General features: G+C 43.3%; 1 protein-coding gene across 1 annotated transcript in view; it reads right to left on the bottom strand.

The window, feature by feature from the left end:
• LOC110529564 (sodium/potassium-transporting ATPase subunit beta-1-interacting protein 2) overlaps nucleotides 1-25462 on the bottom strand; it is a 155778-nt gene that overhangs the window by 19327 nt on the left and 110989 nt on the right. Inside the window, exon 4 of the mRNA XM_021611850.3 lies at nucleotides 8609-8809. Coding sequence (XP_021467525.1) covers nucleotides 8609-8809 — 201 coding nt within the window. The remainder of the gene's footprint in view (nucleotides 1-8608; nucleotides 8810-25462) is intronic.

Raw genomic sequence — 25462 nt, forward strand, 5'->3', positions numbered from 1 at the left:
GACGGGCAACTGGAAGCACCGTCCCCCTTCTGTAGGCGCATTGACCAATTTCAACAACACATTTCAGAACTCAGTCGAGGTCTCAACTTACTGTTGAGCGTTAGAGTAATAATTGGACATTTGGTTGTGCATCAGCAGTCACTTAATTATCCCATGTCCGCAATTGTTTTGGGGGATTGGTAAGGTAGTCTAGCGGACAGCTAGAGTTCTGTTTTTTTGTGGCCCCCACCCACTCAAAGTTGCCCATTCCTGATCTAGACCATTAACGGTACATTCCATAATATCCTTCTACATTGATGCTGCTTCCACCCACAACCACACATGACTACAGTAATGAATTGATGGATGTGACCCAAGGTGGGTTAGATAATGTGCTTTACCTCTGGCAAAGCATCTCAAAATACACAACTCTGCTTAATTGGTTCTGGTCTTATTGGCTAACCTTATTGGCTTTGCAGAGATACTTTTCCATCACTTGACAATCATTATGTGGCCATTGTCCAGGCATTGATTGCTTGATGTAAAAGCCAAATCTCTGAGCTTGGAGCAGAATTGCTCTTTGTTTACTATAATACATTCAGACATCTCTCCATTGATCTTTGCCAAAATACTGTTTGAATACCAAGCCGGCATATGGCCCCTCTATAATGTACTGAGCCCTGAGAGCCTTCAGTAGATGCTTGCTCTGTATACTGAGTCTAAAGTCTCCAAATGAATGGCACGCCAGCTAATATCTGTCACGACTTCCGCCGATGTCGGTCCCTCTCCTTGTTCGGGTGGTGTTCGGCGGTCGACGTCACCGACCTTCTAGCCATCATTGATCCACTTTTCATTTTCCATTGGTTTTGTCTTGTCTACCTGGTTCCAATCCCATTCATTACATGTTGTGTATTCAACCCTCTGTTTCCCCTCATGTCCTTGTCAGAGATTGTTTTGTTGTATGTAGGTGTGTTATTTGTTCTGGTGTGCGACGGGTTTTGCACCCTATTATGTTATTTTTTGTATACTTTGGTTTTCTGAGGTTTTTTGAATGTTTATTAAACAGCTCCGTTTTTACCAAGTTCATTCTCCTGCGTCTGACTTCCCTGCCACCAGCACGCACCGCATTACAATATCGGCCTGAGAAGATGGTAAAGCTACAGTAATGCTAGTTTTGACCTCAATATGTGCCTGAGTATCTGTGTATTTCTAATTGTAAAGTGTGATGCACCTATGTGAAGCTTGATCGCTTGTCTGACAACAGAAAAATCCCCTAAATAGGAGGGTCATGGGGAAAAATAAGCCATTTGGTGCTTAGCTTGCGTGACTTCTTGCTAATTGTTTCTGTGACCTCCCAAAGCCCTCATGGCTATTTTATAACACGTCAAGTAACATAGGCAGGGTCAAATAGGCAGGGTCAAATAGGCAGGGTCAAATAGGCAGGGTCAAAGGCCTTCTTAATACAAAGCAGAATATCTTAATGCTACAGTAAACATTAGGAACATGTTTATTCCCTAACTGTATCCCCAGAGAACATGTGCTTCCTGTAACTAGAGCGCCACAAAATACAACCCATGCTGTATCTTCATCATACACATACAGTACTTCACACACCAAGGCTGTTTGCTATTCTATCCAAACACATTACAGTATATCCCTATTGTGACAGTGGAGAGCTTACAAATAACATGCCCTGTGTCAAAACATACGCGGCTGAGCTAAACATCACCACGGCATGTCCTACATGTCACAATGATAGACAGCCATTTCTTTTTACTCTGACGATGTTGTGTCGTGACCGAGGCCGCACGCTGCTACTAACAGCGTCCGTGTCACTACAATGCTTTCCCAATGACGGCCGAGCCCCATCAGCACCAGTGCAGTGCCATCTATCCACTTTGTGCCCTGGAAATAATCAGCTCAGTGGGGTGGAGGCAGACTCATCATGTCCAGCTCAGTGATATGGACGTTGGGGGGGCCTCTCATCATTAAAGCAGTGGAATGAAACACTGTACCCTCGCAGCTCGCGGGGTCCCATCAAGCACCGTCCCGTATCGTTTCTGACATTTGAAAAATAGGCGCCCGCCTTTTCGCCGCCAATCTCGCTCTCTCTCTGGCTTATCAGATGAGAAGCTCTGACACGTCAGAGATCCTGACAATATCAGCTCTCCTGTCACTGAGCCCAGGTCCACGCCGTTATTCCACAACAACAAGCCCTTCTCACAGAGAGAGGACGAGGAAGAGGACATGGGTGGGCCAGGAGAGAGAGAGACAGAGAAACAGGCTTTGAATAAGAACAGAGAGAGAGAGATTGAAAGGGACCTGAGATTGATACTGAAGCCTCTCTGATAACAACGTTGTGAGCCAGACTGACGGGTGTCTGCTGAATGATTTGCTGAGCATGACTCTGTTTCAATACAACAATTAGTCTAAGATTGCAATTCTGTGCGGCCATGGTCTCTGTGTGGGTCTTCAGGGACTGACATGTAATGAAGCAAATTGATTCACTTCCCTCAGGGTGTTGGCCACTGTCAAAGCTGATTCATTTTACTCCAGGGGCTAAAGAATTCACTATTCACAGAACTGACAGCATAAAAAATAGCTTTCTATACATGCACAGGCATGAAACAAGTGTAGTCTTTGGGGAAGAAAAACAGATTGTCAAAAGATGTGGCAATTTGAGCAAAGCACCTATCCTGGCTAAATGAATTGGATTCATCTATCACTGTGGCCTTTACTTTTTGTTTAATTTGTATACTTCGAGATTCAATCAGAGACTTGGAAGATTTGGAAGGCAAAGTGTTTTTCCTTCACCGATGCATCAAAGGAACAGATTCCTCCACCATGACTGATACCTCCTCCAATCCTCTTAAAATGACTTGACCAAATTGGCCTTAGTGTTTGCTTTATATTACCCAGAGCCCAGCCGCCAGGTCTTCAATAGTGATTTCTCTACAGATACCCATCTTTCCATTCTGTTATCCGCGCCAGACACAGCTTTGAACAATAGTCATTGAAATGAACATTGGAGGCAGTGAGAGAGAGGGAGGTTCAGGTGCAGAATAGAAATGAATGTCTGAAGACAGAAAGACAAGGAGAGAGAGAGAGAATTTCTCATCCCATCATGACAGAAATGCCAAACCACAGGAAAATAAATTAAAATTAAAATGGTGGGATCATATGGAGAATAAAACAAGCAAGGTATTTCCACTACTCTGTGAATAGATCACAGCAGTAAAGCAGCAATGACATTGTTTAAACACTTGGAGGTCATGCTAATTAATCAACAGGGTAAATAATATTGCAAAGAGCTCGACTATTAACCAGGCAAATACTAAACAAGGGGTCTTTCACAGTGCCTGAGTGATGGGTGAATGTATTATACATATGGGTATGCCGTGCGTCCCTTTAATCTTGTAGCTAATGGACCCAGGCCTAAGCTCTTCTACAAACAATTACACTCACATTCAAAGACCCACTCTGAATACCTAACAAAATACACTGCAACAGTACTGTCAGAGGGCACTATGTAATTAAACAAGGTGTGATTCATTACAAGTGTCATTAAAAATATTCTCATAAGCACATCACCATAGCTATGTTTAATAGTCTCATTCATTAAAGTGTCTCTCCTGGCCGTGGGCTCAGAATGCCTGTTGTCTGTCTATACAGGTTAGAGGATGTGATGGAGGAGTAGAGGGGCCTGTGGACTCCAACAGCTGTCTCCTACAGTAAGAGCTGTCTCCTCCAGTATGTGTGTGTGTGTGTGTGTGTGTGTGTGTGTGTGTGTGTGTGTGTGTGTGTGTGTGTGTGTGTGTGTGTGTGTGTGTGTGTGTGTGTGTGTGCGAGTCTGTGCAGGTCTGTGCGAGTCTGTGTGAGTCTGAGATGTCACTCTGGATATGGGAGCATGGGCATAATTGTAAAGTTAACATTTGACAGTAAGTGGTACTAGCCAGGAGTTCAGCCTGCTACATATAATGTAGTCCTATGGCTCCTGTCATAGGAAGCACCCGTCAATGACAAGTTAGCTCTTCTGTACAGACCCAGTCCCCTAACGGCTCTATGAAGCTCTGCCTTTACTGTATATGTGCAACTTTTAGTAGCCGCTATACAGCAGCACTGTCTAGAATTGACTCTCACATTTCCTATCAGGGTTACTCTCACATTAAACCATGTCATTGTTCAAACACAGTCAATGCACATGTTTTAAATAGAATACTTAGTCATACCTTTAGAGCCTCATCATTCCACAGCTAACAGCTTTGTTAGAGTGAACGTGGATCCTCTTCTGATTCATGACCTTCCACAACTGGCTGTTCTTAGAGAAACTGGCCACGGACCTCTGAGGCATCAGCCATGCTACTGTATGCCGGACACAGCTCATTTAGCCGCTCATCCAGCCATGTGAGCTGGCCACCCCCCTCTCTCTCCCCCCTCTCCCTCAGGCTCTCCCCTAGACCCCAGTAGTGTGGTGGCGTTTGCTGGAGCCCTTCTCTGTGGCTCTGTGTACTGCCTTGCCGCTCTGCCTCTCTCTCTCTCCCTCCCAGTGTGAAAGAAGAACAGAGAAATCTGCCTGGCAACACAGCAACGACTTCCTGCACTCCTCATCTGACTGCAGATAATGATTGACAAGCAGCCGTTCTTATAGACAAAACAATTATCATAGTAGCAGAGCTAGTGAAAAAGTGGTTGGTTGTTCAGAGACCTACAGTTTTCTGCATTTGTTGGCATACAGTATTACTGTGCTGTACATTTCTCTGGTAAACTGTGATGGTTTCTGTGCAGTAACAGTTTTGTTTTTCCACCATGATGCTATCTTCTCCTCAATGCTTACATCACGGTAAAAGGTTCATGCAGCAGACGATGGTGCATAGCAAAATGGCCGGACCTCGCCACAGTGTGGTGGCCAAGGTGAGACGGAGGACATCCATAGTGTTGACCATCATCAGTGGTTCAACTCCCACTCAGTGCTGTGTGATTACACTCCCAGAGTATGGTGGACCACTGCTGAGCTGAAGAACACAGTCAAGAGTATGTTTACTGATATGAGATTCTCAGTACTTTTTCCTCCGATTCCCTCGGGAACATTAACACATGATCCATAGATAATAATATTCTAGGCGGGTGGGAACAAAGTGTAATTGTAAATGGGATGTGGAGAAAGAGCGGTGAGACACCACAGTTTCACCGAATCTCACAACCCCAGAGCTGAAAATAACATATGGTCCCTCAGCTAAGGGCCATCTAACCCAACAGTCTCATGTTGACAGTGTCACAGTGACCCCACCGCAAACAGCTTGGGCTGGCTTTATTTACACTACTCCGGTGAAAGGTCACTGCGCCAATAAACATCTTAATTATCTACCGTAGCTACCAGCCTGTCTGTCTGATGTTGATATCAAAACAGAGTCCTTCAGAGTTTCAATCCGACAAAGACAAGGAGGACTGTAGGAGAGGAGAGAACAGTGGAGTAGTAACATAAAAAGATCCTCCACTGATTCCAATCCTCTCTCAGTCTCATCCACTGCAGGCTTCTCATTACGACACAACTCTATTTAATTACTTTGAGACGGAGGCTTCCTCATGGCGTAATGATGCGTACAGCCATACTAATGTCTAGGCTGGTTGTAAATGAACGGATTAGGCCCCTACATCAATTCTTCGCTTTGAGGGAAACCTCATTAGCACAAGGTGCTGCTCTGTTGCTCTGATGTTAAAAAAGAAAGTAATAGAAAAACAATGAGACTTAGGGAACAACGTTATGTAAAAAAATGGTGGGTGCGTTCATGACAAGGAAATGACAGCACTCTCTCTGTGATGCTTCCTCTCTAATACTTGTAATTATCTCTGTATGAGACCTGAGCAGGACGAAAAGAAGGAGTTCATCATTTTGGTTCACACAGGGAGGCCCTTTCATTGTGGACCATTTTCATAGATATTACTGAATTAGATTAACCCAGGTTATTTTCATTAATAAATATGAGATAATAAATTATTACTCGGGTACTTTGTACCCTGTCAAATGACTGTACTTCAATGAAAGAAGAGGGACAACCAAAAGTTGCAGATCAATTTTGTTCTTGTCTGGCAGAGGGGGAAGGAAAGAAGGGGAGCACAGGAGAAGAGAGGCAGGAAGCTCAAAGAGATCTCAAAATCAGATCAAAGAGCCACTCATTCAGTTTGGGGGAAAGATAATGAACCAGTCATTTCTAGCCCTGAAATTCTCATGTGAGGAAAGAAAGCCATTCATTATCCATCAGAGGTGCTAGGGAAAATTGACATTGTTGCCTCATGCTGCCAGACACAATTAAACAGTCTTCCATCCATGTCAAATGTCTGAGATAGGAGGAGTGTGTTTTGGATGCTTATTATGAATTTTTCTCAGCCCAATTTTGAAGACTGTCGTTAAGACTTCCAGTGCCACCACACAAAGCCGCTTCCAGAGTATTGGGGGTAATTTGGCAAATTGATTCTAGATTCGTCCCAATGCTTTCCACTAAGCTAATAAAATGCTACTTCAAGACAGCAACAATAAAAATGCATTATGGCAACATTGGATAGGTATTATGGGAATACCGGTATGTGTAATGCTGTGCTAATGTTTGTATATGATTTGCATCATTTATAGTAGATGCTGGACACTGTGGCCAAGTTGCTCATTGCTATCAGTCATACTGCCAAAGCATGACACACCACTTCCCAAATTACTCCACTGCAGAGACTAGTGCTCTGAGCTCTCAGCTCTAGCTTTTAGTTTATATAAGAGTGCATAACACACTTTGGCCATTAGTTTTAATATTAAACTTTTTTTAAATGGATTTGGTCTCTCTCCAAGCACATTTTAGTATTTGAAATATGATGGTTAAGCAATGACAAAAGTGATGTCGGAAGCAGTAAAATATATACCAGAAAGAAGTATCAAACCATTGTAGTATTATTGGGCTCCATGCAGTCCTTTAAATCAGCCCTAGCTCCTCTCATTCGGCTAAAAGTTTCTGCTGACACAGACACCCGTCTTTCCCCTTCGATGTTTCAGGGAGAACTTAACTCAGTCATTGTCATATTGATCCTGGCACCCGACATTCTCCTGACACCATGCCAGTGGAACAGCTCCTGTGTTTAGGAGACTAAGCGTTATTGAACTTGCAATAACTCCAACCATTTTCTACATAATATCTGACAGGTTCTAAGCATATTTCTCACTTGTGTTTGGAATTGTGTTATGTGTCCATTCTACTGTACCGCAAGAGAGATGGGAGGAACAGGTGGTGGAATATACTGTAGACTCATTGCACAGACCTTGTTCGATGTTACTGTAATGCAATTGTACTACAGTAGACAAAGCATATAACTGGCGAAAGGGATATGATCATCCACCTTCTCCCGATTGTTCTTAACCAAAACAATCTAAACATAAAATGTCATTGTTTTTTCATTAAAAACAGTGGTTAGGAAAATCTCTAAATGCATGTTTCATCCTATCAAGTGTTAGGTTCATGACTGAAAAAGATTCCAATGTGAAGAGTAAAATATATTGAGATCTAACTTATAAACCAGAGAAGTAGCCCTGAAATCCAATCCAAAGTAGGTTGCACAATGTCAGTTGGGAGCTGATAGAGTTTGAGAATAGTTCTAAATCCAGGCAGATAAAGTATCGGGTGGTTAGCTGGGTAGAACGCTCAGGCTGGGGGAGAGAACATTTTCTCCTGGGATCTATCTATGGGGAACCTTGCCGTGATCATTTACACAGCAGCAACACCCCACTCTTTTTCATTAACACATTCCCCTAATTACACGCCATACATTAAGTCATTATGAAATATACTGGTGCATTGTGGGAATTTCCCACTCACACTGCGAGCCTGGGGACTATAATTACGAATGGCGGCAGAGAGAGAATAAAGATACACTGGGGACGGTTTTCCCTACACACACACACACACACACACACACACACACACACACACATGCACCCACCCACCCACACCCACACACCCACACCCACACCGACACCCACACACACACACACACACGCACTGGAGGAGAACGGAGGGAAAACCAATCATCAATAAGGGAATTGCGTTTCCCTTGCTATCCCCCTGGGATGGCCCACTGCCAAGCCACTAAAAGCTGCCGCCAAGCCCAAGAGTTATTTTTCCCCTTGACTATTTTCTGCGTTATAATATTGCCGCAAGACCATTAGTCACTAAAGTAGTAGGCAGCTATTAATACGAGACAAAATAATGCAGCTCGGGTCTTGCTTGCCTGCTCGCTAAGCACTGCCTTATTAGGGTTGTGTTTCACATCACATTGGCATGTCTCAGCATTGATGACCGTGCACACGACTAACTCCTTCATCCATCATAACACAGGTAGACAGCCTCCCTAAACTGAAACCAAGATGAACATTTCTGAGCAGAATGCCATGGTTCACCATAGCCCAAATATAAAAGCCTTTTCATGTGAAACAAGGTCACTGTACAGGGCATGTAGGACTTCAACAAAAAGAGTCCCACATGCCCAAAGCCTAGCGCTGTCCATCCCATTCCCTTGCTGAGATGAGCTGAGATGAGAGGGAGGGTAGTGGGTAGCAGCCCGACACAAACAGCCAGAGGTATAGTATACTTACAGCCAGGAGGATCTGCAGGGAGCTGTGGGCCACCTCCACATACTGGTACTCCAGCAGACAGCCTGCGATGCTGATGTAGCGGTGGTCCTCCGGGGCCCAGGACGGAGGAGGGGTGACTGGGGTCACCCTGCAGCCTGGACCGTTCTCCATCCACCAGGACCGGTGCATGGACATGTTGAAGGTCATGATCAGGTCACTGTCCTGCAGGCAGAAACAATAGAGAGAGGTATTTTATATAGAGTATAAATGATAGAAGTATTGAGGAAAGCTACAATAGATGTTCTATTGTAGGTGTTTAGCTAAGTCCCGATTGCTTTAACCAGCCAGCGGTGGAGTCAGTGCAATTATGTACCCAAGCTAATGCAAGATTACACATCTGTCTGCCAGTGATTTAACTGCGTAGGTCAATCACCCAGCACTCCACAATATTGTAATCAAGATAAAATGTGTTCATTGGTATGGAACAATGGCCAAAAGGGTGAAAAACCTCCCCTTTTCCTACTCTTTAAAAAGGGTGCATAGTCTGGAGGAGATTGAGATTCTTATTTAATTCAATGTGTATTTTACTTTCAACAATGAGCTCATTTCTGACATTTGTTTTTAAGAATCATCTTTCATTCTGAAGTGGGAAAAGCTTTGTACTACTGCTACTTTGGCAGTATTTCATCACGAGTCAAGTTAAAAGCTTTGCTTAACATTTTGCAACACAATTATTTATTCTGCCTCTTTACCGGCATCTCAGAAGGCTATTAATTCTGAGCAGAACAAGAGTACACCGTGAGTAAAACTAAGCCAACATACATTTAGCTTTTGAATGCCATTTATTTTACAATCAACTGGCAGAAGAAATCCCATTCTCAAATCCCAGCGCTAGCAATCCAACTGCTGGCGTACAAAAAGCACTTATGACACCCCAGGTCATTTGAGTCAACGCCAACTATCCAAGCTGAGGATAATTCTAGTGGGTATTGAGAGAGAAGTGTGCATGCACACATCCTAAATCCAACTATAACAAATGAAGAGGGAATAAAACAAAATCCATCCATCTCATAAATGGTACTTCTAGCTCCCAAACCTCTACCCGGTTCTTACGCCTACAAACGCATGACTGAATATATTCGATTCGCGCATTATCACCCTCTGCTCAATAGACTCCCTAAAGACCTGCATTTTCACATTTCAACTCACAATTCTGAGCACTGCTTAAATCAGACAAGCGTGCCTTCCAGCCCAACATTTGCCATTGCCTGCTGCGCAGTGCATTGGTTATTCTAGCATAAAACCTTGGTATTTGGTACAGAGACAAGCATTCCCTTTCACTTACAAAGCCAAGTAACACCACCCACTTTTCTTTCTTCCAAACAACACTTATCAACCAGCTCACACTTTTCTTTCTTCCAAACTACACTTATCAACCAGCTCACACTTTTCTTTCTTCCAAACAAAACTTATCAACCAGCTCACACTTTCTTTTTTCCAAACAAAACTTATCAACCAGCTCCCACATTTATTTTGTCCAAACAAATCTTATCAACCAGTTCCCACATTTCTTTCGTTCGAACAACACTTATCAACCAGCTCCCACTTTTCTTTCTTCCAAACAACACTTATCAACCAGTTCCCACTTTTCTTTCTTCCAAACAACACTTATCAACCAACTACCACTAATCTTACTTCTAAACAACACTTCTAAACAACAGCTCCCACTTATCTTTTCTCCTGCTCTCAGAATGAATCATCCAGGGGATTGGGGTCAGTGGCATTATTGCATATCAAGATCTATCATTCCTCTGCCTCTAGAAATGGTACGCATGTTTGTCCACAAAGGACGTGGGTGTTGCGATTAACTGCTTTTAATTCATCTTGAAATACACATCAGGCAGAGATTTTTTGTTGGATCCTTGCCAAACAACACACCCACAGCATAATTTTTGTCTGCTTGTGTGTCTCATTGAGGAGTGGATATTGATGGAGCAGGCTCCCCAATACAATCAGAAACACAAGGTCTCATCCAACACAGGTTCAGTGCCAGACTTCTCAAATGTTCCAGATTGTAATTACATTAAAACCTACAAAGTGGACAAAGAAATACATGAAATGCCTGAAATTAAAGCTGGAATCCATAGCAGTAAAACTGTCATGTCTGTTTACAAAATGACAACAAGCAAAATGTTACTTCAAACAACAAACACAGTTTTTTCCCTCTGATATCCTTGCACCCTTGTACATTTTTTTTATCATCATGCTGGATGCTCATTTCCTCAAAACATTTTTATTTTTTTATTTTAATTTCACCTTTATTTAACCAGGTAGGCCAGTTGAGAACAAGTTCTCATTTACAACTGAAACCTGGCCAAGATAAAGCAAAGCTGTCACGTTCTGACCTTTATTTCCTTTGTTTTGTCATTATTTAGTATGGTCAGGGCGTGAGTTGGGGTGGGCAGTCTATGTTTGTTTTTCTATGATTTGGGTATTTCTATGTTTCGGCCTAGTATGGTTCTCAATCAGAGGCAGGTGTCATTAGTTGTCTCTGATTGAGAATCATACTTAGGTAGCCTGGGTTTCACTGTGTGTTTGTGGGTGATTGTTCCTGTCTTTGTGTTTGTGGCACCAGATAGGACTGTTTCGTTTTTGTCACGTTTCTTGTTTTGTAGATTGTTGTATATTCGTCTTTATTAAAGATGTACAAAACTAACCACGCTGCATTTTGGTCCGCCTCTCTTTCCCCAGAAGAAAACTGTTACAAAAGCAGTGCGACAAAAACAACAACACGGAGTTACACATGGTATAAACAAACGTACAGTCAATAACACAATAGAAAAAGTCTATGTACAGCGTGTGCAAATTTAGTTAGATTAGGGAGGTAAGGCAATAAATAGGCCATAAAGGCGAAATAATTACAATTTAGCATTAAAACTGGAGTGATAGATGTGCAGATGATGATGTGCAAAACATAAACAATAATAACAATAACAATAACAAATGCTGTTGCGCCTATCGTGGATATCAGTTTTATTTTAAAACTATTCCGGCCTCCAGGGTGGTGCAGCGGTCTAAGGCACTGCATCGCATTACAGCCGGCCACGACCGGGAAACCTATGATGCGGCACACAATTGGCCCAGCGTCATCCGGGTTAGGGGAGGGATTGGCCGGCCGGGATGTCTTTGTCCCATTGCACTCTAGCGACTCCCTGTGGTGGGCCAGGCGCATGCAGGCTGACTTCCAACACATTGGTGCGGCTGGCTTCCGGGTTAAGCGAGCAGTGCCAAGAAGCAGTGCGGCTTGCCAGGGTCGTGTTTTGGAGTGCGCATGGCTCTTGACCATCGCCTCTCCCGAGTCCGTACCCAAGTTGCAGCGATGGGACAAAGACTGTTTTGGACTACCAATGGGATATCAGGAAATTGTGGAGAAAAAAGGGGTAGAAAATGTAAATAAGTATCAAACTCTTTCAACTGCTCATAACTTTACCCACCATTATACCACAATGGCCTACTGGTATATGAAATATAAGGTACTGTTGGCCTAACTCTACTAGCTGGACTAGCATACCCGTGCCTGTCCCCTAGCACAGACCCAGCTCAGTGTGACAGGTGTGTTCTCATGCCTCCTCGTATGAAGACAGACAAGTGGAAAATAAAGAGTGCTAGATGTGGAGAGACGGAGAGGAGGGCCAGGTTGCTGCTGTCTACCTCTCTGTCTCCCTGCCTATGTATCTGCTGTAATGAACATCAGCCGTGTGGACAAACACTATCCATCACCAGTCAAATTGCGGAGAGAAGGAGTGGTGAGTGTACAGCTGCAGTAGTACAGGGATGCCTGCCTTACTAGCAGACAAACACTTTTCCATTACCCTTTGACTGACTGTTGGTGTGGCTCAGCATCATTTTGGAACCAGTACAATGACAGCATGAGAGGTGGGTGTTATTGAGGGTGGACTAGTTGTTATTAAATAGTAAGGTGATGTTGATGTCTGGTCTTTTCTTGATGCAATCAACATTTGACAGGAGTTGTTGTCGTCTTTCAGAATTGTTTAGGACTACCGAGAAACACTCGGTGTGACACTGATTTAGCCCACTGCAGTAAATTAAGTACTGTACAACAAAAACGAAGTCACCAGAGAACACAAAAATGTGTAATAATTGAAAATCAGTCATATGCAGTATCTAAGATCTCTAGGAACAAAGGCAATTATTAAAGAAGATGCATGGATACCATTGAAATGTACTTTGCTGTCTCTATCCCTGTGGGTTCCATTTGTAGAGATTTGTACTGTATTGTTGTTTCATCAGCCAGAAAACCCTTAGAAAGCCAGAATCAATTCAATCAATTTAAATGGGCTACAACTGCTTAAATATGGCATTGATTGAGCTTCAAAAGCACTGACACTACAAAGGCCAAAACAAATTGGATGGATACACTTCTATGAGAGTGGCAGTTATGTTGTTGATATATTTTAGACACCACCAGTACATTCCTGCAGGAGTACTTTCAAGATCTATAAACATGCTTAGCTAGCCCTGGCCAGGGGGATTTTCTTTCTGAACACAAAATGGGGCCAGTCACACTGCTATATACGACAGACAGCTATGAACGAGTTGCCTGGCTACCCAAACTCCTTCCTCCAGCCAAACGCTACTTCACACCCATGGATGTTAGTTTCTTCTCCCCAATGAGTCTGGATCTGAGTACCTGCCTGACGATTTCATTTACACAAAGACATTTTAACCGTTCTGATTGGTCCCAGAAACCAGCTCTGGGCCAGAGCCAGAACACATGTGGGTTAAGCACCGTTTTGAAAATGTGTCATTAGCTTTGACACTATGAATTGTTAGAGAGGATCCAATCGCTGATTATTTTGTTTTGTACAAAACCCATATTTTGACGTCACCACAAAGGACTCAGACTGAAGTATGTAGCAGACATAGAACAGGGGAGGAATTCAGTTTGAGTCGTCAGGCAAATGAAAGAGACAGAAGGACTAGGGAACATTTCTCATTCTTTTCATGGTAGCAGGGGTCAAAATTCCCTGTAGAACGCAGGAAGAGATCAAGAGATCAGCTTTTCTGTCTTTTAAGACATCAATCCAAACTCTAGAGGACTGTTCTGAGACTGTTCTGACAACACTAACAGGAAGGATACGCATCCTCTCTCTCCTCCCACAACATGCTGAAGTACTGTATGTGGTAGGAAAAAAACATTCATACCATTTTAAATACCACTAAACAAGTGTGTGTCTTTGAATTTAATTTATGGCACTCACAGCAGTTTGCTATGTACTGCTTAGTACCCGCTCTGTAGGAATGTTCCAACCTAGGAGTACACTCACTGTAATCAGAAATAGAGATTGTCATTGAGAGAAAGCAATCTGACGCTATTTGAGAAAGGATCAAGATGGAAAACAATCATCAGCCAACAAGGTGAAAGAAATCAAATTACGGCAGTCCGATGAGAAGTACATACTGAACCAATGGCTGATAACAATGAATAGGCTGATTGTGCTACAAGGAGAACCAACAGAATACTCTGAAATAGATTGGGAAATAACTGTATTGTTTAGCAATAGAATACCTGTGTTTCCCATTGATGACATTTTTTCATATTCAGAGAAAGTCTACATTTAAAACAAAGAATCTAAGCATGTGCCAAATTGCTTTTATGCTACATTAATTGCAGCATGGAAAAATTCATTATTTCGGTGTGAACTATAATAATACTGAGGCTGAGCTGATAATGAGGATGGAATAGCAGAGTGTTCTGTGTCAACAGAGACACTTACAGCAGGGCTACACACACTGTCAAGCACCTCATATAATTCCAAGAAATCCAGTTATCCTTTAATAACCTCCCCTTAACACACAATGAATGAGACAACACAAATACGCAGTTACATTACTTGACATCATTTGTCTACACTAATTATAACAGCATCATCCACATGTGGCTGTCTCAGCCATAACATATGTTGAGCTGGACATCGGTCCTCAACTTCCAAACTGTACTCTTGTTTTGTTTGGGATTCCGGGTGGTGTCGAGCAATTACTGGTACAGAGGCTAGAGAGAGGCCAGGGAGAGGCTGGGGGAAGGGGGCAGAGAGAGGGGCAGGGAGAGGCTGGGGAAAGGGGCAGCTGGGCCCCGTCTAAAGACTGGTGTCTCTAATTGCCTGTCGAGGGATGTGTCAGAACAAACACATCAGGGGGTCAGCAATAACTTATCTATACCAAACAACTATCTATAGTACTACACAGTCTCCGTATTGTCATGTGTGTCAACCTTTGATATCCGTTGCAACATCGGTGAGAATGTCTGTGTAAATTGATAAACCTATTCACCAGAATGTGTAGGCCTACTTGTTTTTGAATGAGTGAGTAGTGAGGAGTTGGTTCAGAAGAATTATTTGAGGATCATTTGGAATGATGTATTACAAATAGTAAACATTAACTTCAACACACTGAGTATTACTCATCAGGTCAACATCTCCCCTCATTCACTCAGACTTCACTTTTCAACTCCTGTCCACGTATAGTACAATGTATAATGCATAGACTGTATGTGTCCCCTTTCTAACTGTCATCCACGAAAGCAGAGTGATCCTTGAAAATCTGTCTCCCTCTCCGATGACTTCTACCTCGGGTTCAGATCTTCAGAGCTTCCCCCCTTATCGGGCCGTGAGACTGTCTGAGACTCCGGCCCCTTCATCATCCACAATGGATTCTACAGCTGGCTCGGGTCCATCGGGCCCCACCGCCCTTCGGTCCTCGAGGGGTTTTCTAAACTACTAGAGGCAAAAGAACGTCCGGACCTTCTCAGCCATTGCACCAGCTGTCGTCATTGGCGGTTCACGGGGCAAAAACCTTGTGCTATCCTGGAGCGTGAGTACAGGACATTAACCTGTTAGATCTCTAGGGGCGCTATTTCATTTTTGGATAAAAAACGTTCCCGTTTTAAGCGCGATATTTTGTCACGAAAAGATGCTCGACTATGCATATTCTTGACAGTTTTTGAAAGAAAACACTCTGAAGTTTCAGAATCTGCAAAGATATTGTCTGTAAGTGCCCCAGAACTCATTCTACAGGCGAAACCAAGATGATGCGTCAACCAGGAAATTAGCAGAATTTCTGAAGCTCTGTTTTCCATTGTCTCCTTATATGGCTGTGATTGCGCAAGGAATGAGCCTACACTTTCTGTCGTTCCCCCAAGGTCTTAGCAGCATTGTGACGTATTTGTAGGCATATCATTGGAAGATTGACCATAAGAGACTACATTTTCCAAGTGTCCGCCTGGTGTCCTGCGTGGAATTCGGTGCGCAATTGCCAGCTGCTTGTACTTTTCCATTTGATATAGGGGAGAAACCATGCGTCCAAGAACGATATATCATTGAAGAGATATGTGAAAAACACCTTGATGATTGATTCTAAACAACGTTTGCCATGTTTTCAGTCGATATTATGGAGTTAATTTGGAAAAAAGTTCGCGTTTTGAGGACTGAATTTTCGGGTTTTTTTGGTAGCCAAATGTGATGTATAAAACGGAGCTATTTCTAATACACAAAGAATCTTTTTGGAAAAACTGAGCATCTGCTATCTAACTGAGAGTATCCTCATTGAAAACATCAGAAGTTCTTCAAAGGTAAATTATTTTATTTGAAGGCTTTTATGTTTTTGTTGAAATGTTGCGTGCTGGATGCTAACGCTAATGCTAACGCTAAATGCTACGCTAGCTAGGTACTTTTACACAGATTATTGTTTTCCTATGGTTGAGAAGCATATTTTGAAAATCTGAGATGAGTGTTGTTTACAAAAGGCTAAGCTTGAGAGATGGCATATTTATTTCATTTCATTTGCGATTTTCATGAATAGTTAACGTTGCGTTATGGTAATGAGCTTGAGGCTGTAGTCACGATACCGGATCCAGGTTTGGGAGATCAGAGAGGTTAAAAGCAGCCTGGAGCTGACACTGTTGTCATGTGTGGTGAAACGATATTAGGAGGACTAGCTCAGAACTGCTGAAAATTGATTTTAAAGAACTGATTCTAGCACTGAAAAGTGGCAAATTATTTCAGGTTACACCCTCCGCTGCTAGCGTGCGGAAATCCACCTGTCACGCTGAGGGATTCCTGCCGATGCTGGAGTAACTTCCGGAGAGCCACTCTCTCAGACACCGGAGCAACCCACGGAATTGCCCCCGCAAAGCATTCAATGCTAGGTTGTGACATTCATCCATGTCCGGGAACCCTTCAGTCAGACCACGAAGCAACTCCTCGTGTCTACCAATGACGGCTCCATGGGAGGAGATGGCGTTGCAGAGCTGGTCCAAGTCTGCTTGGTCAGACATGGCCAGTTTGTACTCTCAGGTGTCAGGTAAGACCCAAGTGCAGACCGTGTTGAAGTAACAATGTTTAATACAACAGAGGCAGGCAAATGACAGGTCAAGGCATGCAGGGGTTGATAATCCAGAGTAGTGGGGCCAAGGTACAGGACGGCAGGCAGGCCCAAGTCAGGCAGATGTTGGTAATCCAGAGTAGGGGAAAAGTCACAGGACGGCAGGCAGGCTCAGAGTCAGGACAGGTTCAAAACCAGGAGGACAAGAAAAAGAGATACTGGGGAAAAGCAGGCGCTGAGACAAAACGCTGGTTGACTTGAACAAACAAGAAGAACTGGCACAGACAGCCAGAAAACACAGGTATAAATTCCAAAGGGATAAGTTGGGAAGATGGGCGACACCTGGAGAGGGGTGGAGACAAGCACAAGGACAGGTGAAACAGATCATGGATAAAGCGTTACAGTGAAGAGACACACACATGCACAGACACACACATACAACATGCTAACACATGCACTCTATACACACGTACACATGGATTTTGTATTGTAGATATGTGGTTGTGGCCTGAGGGAACACACTTCATGTGTTGTGAAAAGTGTTGAAATGTAATGTTGTGAAATATTTTTTAATTGTATATTGTATTAATTGTATATAATGTTGCTTGTCCCCAGGAAGAGTAGCTGCTGCCTTGACAGGAACTAATGTGGATCGTTAATACATACAAAATACAAATACAAAGGATATATAGTACAAAATCAACACAAAGCTTGTGATACAAAAGCCCCCCAAAAAAGGTTCTATCAACAGCAGTCCTGCCTACAACCCCAGATTAATGAAAGAGTGTGCGGCATATAAGAGCGGCTGTGGATGTGCACAGTCCGAGGGACAGAGGAATATACAGTTGAAGTCGGAAGTTTACATACACTTAACTTGTTTTTCAACCACTCCACCAATTTCTTGTTAACAAACTATAGTTTTGGCAAGTCGGTTAAGACATCTACTCTGTGCATGGCAAGTAATTTTTCCAACAATTGTTTACAGACAGATTATTTTACTTATAATTCACTGTATCACAATTCTAGTGGGTCAGTAGTTTACATACACTAACTTGACTGTGCATTTAAACAGCTTGGAAAATTCCAGAAAATTATGTCATGGCTTTAGAAGCTTCTGATAGGCTAATTGACATCATTTTAGTCCATTGGTGGTGTACCTGTGGATGTATTTCAAGGCCTACCTTCAAACTCAGTGCCTCTTTGCTTGACATCATGGGAAAATCATAAGAAATCAGCCAAGACCTCAGAAAACAAATTGTAGACGTCCACAAGCCTGGTTCATCCTTGGGAGCAATATCCAAACACCTGAAGGTACCATGTTCATCTGTACTAACAATAGTACGCAAGCATAAACACCATGGGCCCACGCAGCCTTCATACAGCTCAGGATGGAGATGTGTTCTGTCTCCTGTAGATGAACGTACTTTGGTACGAAAAGTGCAAATCAATCCCAGAACAACAGCAAAGGACCTTGTGAAGATGCTGGAGGAAACAGTTACAAAAGTATCTATATCCACAGTAAACCGAGTCCAATATCGACATAACCTGAAAGCAAGGAAGAAGCCACTGCTCCAAACCACCATAAAAAGCCAAACTACGGTTTGCAACTGCACATGAGGACAAAGATCGTACTTTTTGGAGAAATTTTCTCTGGTCTGATGAAACAAAAATAGAACTGTTTGGCCATAATGACCATCGTTATGTTTGGAGGAAAAAGGGGGATGCTTGCAAGGCGAAGAACACCATCCCAACCGTGAAGCACGGGGGTGGCAGCATCATGTTGTGGGTGTGCTTTGATGTAGAAGGGACTGGTGCACTTTACAAAATAGATGGCATCATGAGGCAGGATAATTATGTGGATATATTGAAGCAACATCTCAAGACATCAGTCAGGAAGTTAAAGCTTGGTCGCAAATGGGTCTTCCAAATGGACAATGACCCCAAGCATACTTCCAAAGTTGTGGCAAAATGGCTTAAGGACAACAAAGTAAAGGTATTGGAGTGGCCATCTCAAAGCCCTGACCTCAAACCTATAGAAAATGTGTGGGCAGAAATGAAACTGAAAAAGTGTGTGCGAGCAAGGAGGCCTATAAACCTGACTCAGTTACACCAGCTCTGTCAGGAGGAATGGGCCAAAGTTCACCCAACTTATTGTGGGAAGCGTGTGGAAGGATACCCAAAACATTTGACCCAAGTTAAACAATTTAAAGGCAATGCTACCAAATACTAATTGAGTGTATGTAAACTTCTGAACCACTGGGATTGTGATGAAAGAAGTATAAGCTGAAATAAATAATTTTCTCTACTATAATTCTGACATTTCAAATTCATAAAATAAAGTGGATATCTTAACTGACCTAAGAATTTTTACTACGATTAAATGTTAGGAATTGTGAAAAACATGTTTCAATGTATTTGGCTAAGGTGTATGTAAACTTCAGACTTCAACTGTAAGTAACAGCTACAGCCATGGGTGTTGTTCATTTCTGACACCTGGAGTTCCTAAGAATTATGCTCATTGTGCCATGGAGTGTAATGGTAGCACTGTGCGTCTGAACCGTCGCTAAGTGAGACAGAGACGGAGCCAGAGTCACCTCAGAGCTGGGCTGTAGGACTCCAGTATAGGGTGACATCAGCCCAGCCGCGGTTAACAAACCACTGGCTGAAAGGGAAACTGGTACTGAAACTGAATGAACCCACTCTAATGTCTGCATGGCTCGGACTGGCCAGAGCTTAATATTAGCTTTCTTGTAAACAGCATCCACCTTATACGGGATCTATTGTGTTCCATTTCCAGCTGCTGCACAACAGACAATTCCTGCCAGTTGAGGAGTTTTGTCTGTTCACTGGACCATGAAATTAGCTCATTTAGCATAACTGAATTAATTTGGTGCGATTAAAATAATGGCGGACACTGCCATACTGTTCCAAAGAAACCATGGCTAATCATCAGGCCTTTATCCCATCCTATTTATCTGCTGGTGTGAAATGCCTCCTTTGTATGGAAGCCGAATGGCAAAACATGGCCTCCATTAACAGATGGCCGATTGTTTACATCGATGAAAATTGGAAACACAGTATTTGAATATTTAGCATGCCTTCTTACTACAGCTACAACATCAATGTGAATGAAAACTGAGGGAAGAAAAGTCAGGACAAGCAGCTCCTTCTTCCAGATGAAGCTATCTACTGAAGCTCGGCTGGTTTGGCCGACTACACCACGTGAACATTAAATAACACAGGGAGGAATAGCAGGGCAGAGCAGAGAGAGGAGAGGAGGCCCCTGGACCAGCTAGCTAGCTGTTTATTAGCTCCTCTGGCATCTTATTGATCCGCTCACCGGCCTGGATATTAGAGAGGTAATTCACTTTTTATACGGTACCAGTCAAAAGTTTGGACACACCTACTCATTCAATTGTTTTTCTTTATTTTTACTATTTGCCAAGAGAAATGCCAAGAGTGTGCAAAGCTGTCATCAAGGCAAAGGGTGACTACTTTGAAGAATGTCAAATATAAAATATATTTTGATTTGTTTAACACTTTTTTGGTTACTACATGATTCCATATGTGTTATTTCATAGTTTTGATGTCTTCACTATTATTCTACAATGTAAATAGTAAAAGTAAAGGAAAACCTTTGAATGAGTAGGTGTGTCCAAACTTTTGACTGGTACTGTATATAACGCATCAGGGTGGTGTGTTCCCTCCATTTGTTATCCAGAGTGGGGAAATCATTGCTATTCCCAGGCAGAATCCTCTGGCATCGAGGCTGCTTCGTGATTCTTTTGAGCAGGTTGAGCTTGATGTCATGGTTTTCTCTGTGACAGTTTGGAGCTCGCCTGCCTGCTTTTACTTCCATCTGAAAGCCTGTTCAATAAGCCTGGACTTTTCAACCACTGTCACTATGCTTCAGGAAGTGACTGTGAGAAGATGTGCAGATCTATGGTTCATGGTTTAACCCTTTATGTAAAGCACATGTAAGTTTAGTCAAATTATTCTTCATTCTTTACAATCATTTCCAGTTGAACATTTTCAATCATTACTCTCAAAATTCAATACCAAAAGGAATAGTGTATTCAAATGTTACTGTAACCGGGCTGGATGATTCTCTTCTCATCACTCATCTTGAAAAAACGGTGACTACAAACATGTAAATCAATCAATCCGCCATCATTAACACAATGGAAAAATCGAATGACTTATTATTGAAATATTGAACATCATGGGCGACCGAGAAAAACAAAATGGTACAATTTAAGGCTAAGTGGCAAATAATAATGCAGGCACTAGGGATGGGGTGTGAGCATGCGGATGAGATTACATAACAATAACGAGGCTATATACAGGGTACTGAGTACCGAGTCAATGTCCCAGGGTACAGGCTAGTCAAGGTAATTTGTACATGTAGGTAGGGGTGAAGTGACTATGCATAGATAATAAACAGTGAATAGCAGCAGTGGGGGGGGGGGGGGGGGGTGGGGTTAATGTAAATAGTCAATAGCCATTTGATTAATTGTTCAGCAGTCTTATGGCTTGGGGGTAGAAGCTGTTAAAGAGCATTTTGGTCCTAGACTTGACATTCTGGTTCCACTTACCATGCGATAGCAGAGAGAACAGTCTATGACTTGGGTGACTGGAGTCTTTGAGAATTATTTGGGCCTTCCTCTGACACCGCCAGGTCCTGGATGTCATAAAGCTTGGCCCCAGTGATGTACTGGGTCAGATATCAAGCAGTTGCCATACCAGGCGGTGATGCAACTGGTAAGGATGCTGTCGATGGTGCAGGTGTAGAATTTTTTGTTTGAGGATCTGGGGACCCATGCCAAATATTTTCAGTCTCCTGAGGGGAAAAATGTGTTGTTGTGTTCTCTTCACAAGTGTCTTGGTGGGTTTGGACCATGATGATTCGTTGGTGATGTGGACACCATTGAACTTGAAACTCTCGACCCGTCCCACTACAGCCCTGTCGATGTTAATAGAGGCCTGTTCGGCCCTGCTTTTCCGGTAGTCCACGATCAGCTCCTTTGTCTTGCTCAGGTTGAAGGAGAAGTTGTTGTCCTGGCACCACTCTGCCAGGTCTCTGACCTCCTTCCTATAGGCTGTCTCATCATTGCCGTCAGCAAACTTTATGATGGTGTTGGAGTTGTGCTTGCAGAAGGGGACTAAGCAAACAGCCCTGATGGGCCCCAGTGTTGAGGATCAATGTGGCAGATGTGTTTTTGCCTACCCTTACCACCTTGGGGTGGCCTTTCAGGAAGTCCACGATCCAGTTGCAGGGGGAGATGTTTAGTCCCAGGGTCCTTAGCTTAGTGATGAGCTTTGTGGGCATTATGGTGTTGAACGCTAAGCTGTAGCCAATGAACAGCATTCTCACATAGGTGTTCCTTTTGTCCAGGTGGGAAAGGGCAGTGTGTTCCCATCGACTACGGAGAGCATGATCACACAGTCTTCCGGAACATCTGGGGCTCTCATGCATGCTTCAGTGTTGCTTACCTTGAAGTGATCATAAAAGGCATTTAACTCGTCTGGTAGGCTTGTGTCACTGGGCAGCTCACGGCTGAGTTTCCCTTCGTAGTCCATAATAGTTTGCAAGCCCTGCCACATCAGACGAACGTCAGAGCCGGTATAGTAAGATTCAATCTTAGTCCTGTATTGACGCTTTGCCTGTTTGGGATTTCTTATGAGTGTCAGGAATAGTGTCCCACTCCTTGAAAGCGGCAGCTCTAGCATTTAGCTCGGTGCTGATATATAAATAATACTATTATTTAAAAAAATGCTGTAACTGAACGCCTCTTGTATTCATATCAAAATTATAAAATCTATTGCCACACTATACAAGAGTCCCTTTATTCAAAAAATCCAATTACAACCCATTTTCACAGGCACAACGTCTACACAATAAAGTACTATATTTCAATATGAGGACCAGAAAGGGTGTGGAATGTCTGAATCAGATAATTTCCCTACAATTTGATTTCCTTGCTGAACACAGAGGGAGATTTATGAAAGCAATTTTCTAAATGTAGCACAACGATAAGATATTTCATCACACTGGGGTTGTGTGTTAAACTCTTGTATACATTGGAGTGAGAATTAAAGTGCTGGTTCATGCGGCCATGGCTATACAAGACCTGTAATCAATGTATTGGTAACCCATTCAGGAAATAAGTTGAATGCAAACTTCTAAAAATAAATTACTTTGGCAATGAACCATATGCCCTTTCTGAATGACATGTTGGCGAGACAGGGCCACATGATGTGTAACACAAACCCTCCCTTTATATCTATAATAAGCAGAGTCAACGCAGGATCCAAACAATGGAGGAGAGGAGAAAATCATAGGCAGCTGCGAATCAAACTGCAGTGGAGCGAGCCACTTCCACTCACAGGACAAAATACACCAAAACTTCTCATCTACATGCCTCTTTACTGAGGTGACTCACACACTACATTTAGAGAGGGGGGGGGGGGAAGAGGGGAGGTGGCGGGAGAAAAAGTGAAAGGAAGAGAGATGGAGAGCGAGAGAGAGAGAGAGGGGGGGGTGATGGGAGAAAAAGAGAAAGAAGAAAAGAGTGAGGTTGACAAGAATGAGATCAGAGAAATAAGGAGTGATAGAGTATGAGGGAGATGGATTAAAGGAGAGAAGAGCAAAATGAGTAAGAGAGACAATGAGCAGGGGAAGTGTGCTGAAGGAGGAGAGGATCAGTGTACAGAAGGAGGGGATCAGGGTACAGAAGGAGGAGGGGATCAGTGTGCAGAAGGAGGAGGGGATCAGTGTTCAGAAGGAGGAGAGGGTCAGTGTGCAGAAGGAGGAGAGGATCAGTGTACAGAAGGAGGAGGGGATCGGTGTGCAGAAGGAGGAGAGGATCAATGTGCAGAAGGAGGAGGGGATCAGTGTGCAGAAAGAGGAGGGGATCAGTGTGCAGAAGGAGGAGAGGATCAGTGTACAGAAGGAGGAGGGGATCAGTGTGCAGAAGGAGGAGAGGATCAATGTGCAGAAGGAGGAGAGGATCAGTGTTCAGAAGGAGGAGGGGATCAGTGTGCAGAAGGAGGAGAGGATAAATGTGCAGAAGGAGGAGGGGATCAGTGTACAGAATGAGGAGGGGATCAGTGTGCCGAATGAGGAGGGGATAAGTGCACAGAAGGAGGAGAGGGTGTGGGCTGGTGTAAGAACCTTGCCGTCATTCTTCAGTTAAAAGTCTGTTACTCATACTCCTCTGCTGCTACTGTAACCCGGGTGACGCATGGCATCTGTGTCCTCCCAGAGGAGGGTGTGGCAAGCGGGGGACAGATTGCTCCATGACATCAAAGACTGCCGTCATCACACACGAGACACAGATGAGCTAGACACAGATGAGCTATGCCATGTGTGGGGCGCGTGCGTGCATGTCTCAGATATGACTAGCCACCACATGGAGGAGTAGCAGACAACACCTTCTGTGCACACAAATTAGATTGTTCAGTTCTATCAAATGATTCACGCTCCACTTCTCCCTAACAACCCATATGGCCAAAAGAGAGAGAGGGAGGCCCTGCTATGGTCTCTGAGACATTTCGGCACGACAGCCCCACAATTTGTACTAATAGCTACAAAAATAGAAGATAAAAAACAGGGGAACAAATAGAAGTATAATCATTTTTCACAGATAACTTGTCAACTGGAATGATGACACAGCACACAATAATGGGGAAAACACCTCATAAAAATCTTAGCTACTCCACAGACTGTCTTTGAAGTCTAAAGTCACATCTCCTTGGACTGGTGATTCAGGCATTCAGGGGGATATGGGGAGCAGATGAACCATTAAAATGAGTGGAGAAACTCCACAGAGACAAATAACGAATTCATTTTAGACAGTAGGCAGCGCAATCAAGCAAACAGCAGAAGAAACCAGCAGAGAGAGAGAGAGAGAGAGAGAGAGAGAGAGAGAGAGAGGGAGGGGATAGAGGGAGAGAGGGGAAGGGAGAACGGTATTGCTGCTGCAGGTTAAATGGGCAGTCCGGTGGGTATTTCTTTAAGCAATGCTACCCTGGTGCTGTCATTACTGATGTAGGCAGACTTAGTCTGGGCCTGCTGCCTCCTGTCATGTATAATCAGGTGCACAGACTGAGTTCTTTATGGTTAAGCAACCCTAGAACATGAACATCACAACAAGATCTGCTAGCAAAACCGTTCCTATCTCTTCTAGTTAATAGCAGATCTGGATTAAATACATACTTCTGTAAATGTCAAAACACTTGAGCTGCTTAATTTAATTTGCCAGGTACAACTGGAACCAATGGAATAGTCCCAAAAGTGCAAACAGCAAGCTATAACACTGTATTGGCAATAAAGTAGGTCATACACAAAGTCAAGCAGCGATCGAAAGCCAAATGGTAGTGTTCTCCTTCTTGCCTGAGAGCGCTGATTGCAGAGAGAATTGCAGGTAACAGAGCAGATGACAGAGCATGACAACAGTGTCCAACCAACAACAG

The sequence above is a fragment of the Oncorhynchus mykiss genome, chromosome 8 (genome assembly GCF_057628025.1).
Source record: "Oncorhynchus mykiss isolate SJ-2025 chromosome 8, ASM5762802v1, whole genome shotgun sequence".
Classification (NCBI taxonomy): Eukaryota; Metazoa; Chordata; class Actinopteri; order Salmoniformes; family Salmonidae; genus Oncorhynchus; species Oncorhynchus mykiss.